At 47.6% G+C, this 2735-nt stretch overlaps 1 protein-coding gene across 1 annotated transcript in view; it reads left to right on the top strand.

Moving 5' to 3' along the window:
- Positions 1-2064: 2064 nt before the first annotated feature.
- The window catches only part of T265_04654 (hypothetical protein), a gene marked incomplete at both ends in the record, with an annotated part of 4894 nt that continues 4223 nt past the window's right edge, over positions 2065-2735 (top strand). The window contains one exon of the mRNA XM_009169445.1: positions 2065-2240. Coding sequence (XP_009167709.1) covers positions 2065-2240 — 176 coding nt within the window. The remainder of the gene's footprint in view (positions 2241-2735) is intronic.

The raw sequence follows: 2735 nt of genomic DNA, 5'->3' as shown, positions 1-2735 counted from the left end.
CCTATAATAGTAGTAGTAACAATAACAATAATAATAACAATAATCAAAACAATGAGGCAAATCAATAACGACCTTTCACCTGTGACACCATTTCGGTGCCTAGCTGCCATGCCACACGAAGGAAGCATGGAGGCTGGCAGGAAAGGTCGAGATTCCGAGGCTGGCTTCGAACAACGGACCATCCGGTCAGTAAGTTAGCGCGTTAATCACTAATCTACCCCGAGTGCCCCGTACCTGCTACAAAATGGTGTAAACTGCAGAGTGGGTAACGTGCGACTCGTAGAGAGTCGTGAAAGGGATAAAGAAAATTTTGTGTTGCTGGTGAGGTCGGTTTTCTAGGATGACTGGAGGCACTGTGAGAAATAGCAGCTGATAGATGTCAGTGGCGTTCGTGTTGTCAGTTTCCTTCCATGTTGTCTACTTGAGCGCTTGGGGTGCAGGCACCTCAGAATGCCTGTCACGGGCTGGCACCAAGCTCCTGCCCTATCTACTATTCTTTTCACTCCGTTTTACATATAACTAACTAAACTGTGGTTTCACTGCAGAGAAGGATCAGTGTCAACACTGACGTTGCTCTCTCTGATGATCGCGATGAGTATTCGCTTACATCCCTCGAAGGTTCCGTTTCTCGGAAGGCCGAATTCCCGACACTGATGGTACTAGTGTTCGGAGTAACCAGCTGCGTGTTCTCACAGTTGATTGCTCATTGGTGGTGATTAAAGCCACTGCGGTTGTCTAAGAAGCTGCCAACGCATACCTTAAATCGTTCAGTTGTAACATCCTTCCGGTGCCTAGCTGCCATGCAACCCAAAGGAAGCACGAGGGCTGAGATACTGCCAGGTTGCCCAAGTCTAGACAAGGCTAAAAACTACCGTGGGATTGTCCTCGATGTTGACAGTGTGGTGATAGGCATTTTAGATGGTGTTTGCTGTGTATAACAACAATGATTCTACATGAGCTTTCAACGGAGGATCCAGCGTGATATGATACCAGAGCTATAAAACAGGCTTTTCAGACACTCACAAACTAGACCGCTTTTTCCCCTTTTACCGCCATCGCCTATCAAAGGCGTTGCTCAGTATCTGCACTCCCACTGTTTGCTCCAGCTAAGACCCGCCACACTAAAACCACCGTTCTATTCGGCAAAAGCTGTCACAGTCCACATGAAGTCAGGCCCTTCCTCTGCTGGCTAGTTGGTAGTAGTCAAGTGCCGTTTTCGCACTCTCCAACCCTGTAAGCTCAAAACGAATCAGATGATGTGACCATCTTAACACTACTAAGTAGACAAAGGATGAAATCTCGGCTGATCCCCTCTCGACAATTTTCCCTGATGAATGGGACCAGGACATTCTGTGCAAACACACAACGTGGGAGCAAGAAATGGCTTAAGTGGTCATAGCGCGAATTTACTGACCGGAAAGTCAGTGGTTCGAACCCGACCACTGCCTCTGGACTTCTCCTGTCTAGGCTTGAGCAACCTGACAGCACCCCAGATATGCGCTTTCTTTGGGTGGCATGGGGGCTTAGCACCAGAAAGGTGTTACAGCTGAACGAGAGGCTCGTCAGACAGCTTTTTGAATACGCCAAGACGTAACCATCATTGAGCGTGTTCAACAAGCTACTACGAAAATGCTTGCCAGCCTTGAATCCGTTGCTTATGAGACGCGTTTCGCGCTGCTTGGTCTATCACTCCTGAAGTATTGTCAACTCCGAGAAGACCTGATACTTACTTGTCCTGTTTAAACAAGGTTTGCTGACAGGTTTTCACCGTTGGCCCAATTAACACACGGTGACAAAATTTTCAAGCTCAGAGCGGTTGGCCCACGGTGACAAAATTTTCAAGCTCAGAGCGCGCACGTTTATTGGACAACAGTCTTTCACATTTCAGGTACTTGGTGCGTGGAATGACTTTCTTCCGACGGTTGTTCACGCTGCATCTAGTGCCCAGTTCAAAGCACTCTTAGACACCGCTTTAGTTTAGTCATCGCGTTGACAAAATTACTGCCCCTCGCAGTGCTACATTCTTTTTTCGCCTGTGCCTTCTAGGTGAACAGAAGCCACTGAATGACAGGACAAAAACTTGACCTAAGAAGCCTGTCGATCCCGTGTATCAATCCGGGAATCGGCGTATCCGTAGCACCGTATCCACGCCTTCCTTCAACCAGAATTTCGTACCTTCCTCTCAAATTCCCCTATCTACTCGCATTATCAATCTTGTCCCTGCCAGATCCAAATACATCGTCCGTGGCGATGGTCAGGATATATATCTGATATGTCTGATGCAAAATCAGTTAGACTCCGACTAGCACAGAAAATCCGGACCGCGCGCTAAAGGTCACGCTGCTACTCCGGGAGTCGGGCGAATAGCTCAGGATTGTCTAACACACTGGACGAATAACTTTAGTGGTAAGAAAGTTAGGGGGTTCACGTGCAAATCACAGCATCAGCAGCCTTGCAGCAGCAGACCCAAAAGGTCCCAGGTGGTTGATTGGTCAATTCGCATCAGCACGATTCCGAGGAATGGTGAAAAGAAGCGAAGCCTTTGCCGAGGATCAGTTTGTTATTTTGTTCAGTGGCTTAGTTTAACTGATCACCACAGGCGCGAATGTGTGGCACCGATCTTTATCTCATTAGCGGTTGATACTATGCTAGCGAGTGCATTTAGAAAAAGGTGAGTTCACCTGCTCCGTTGGTGAAGCGGTAATTCAAGGTAATTCAAGGTAATTCAAGGTTTA

This window comes from Opisthorchis viverrini (genome assembly GCF_000715545.1).
Source record: "Opisthorchis viverrini unplaced genomic scaffold opera_v5_80, whole genome shotgun sequence".
NCBI lineage: Eukaryota > Metazoa > Platyhelminthes > Trematoda > Opisthorchiida > Opisthorchiidae > Opisthorchis > Opisthorchis viverrini.
The sequence above is the reverse complement of the archived record's forward strand: the minus strand, read 5'-3'. Positions and strand labels throughout refer to the sequence as shown.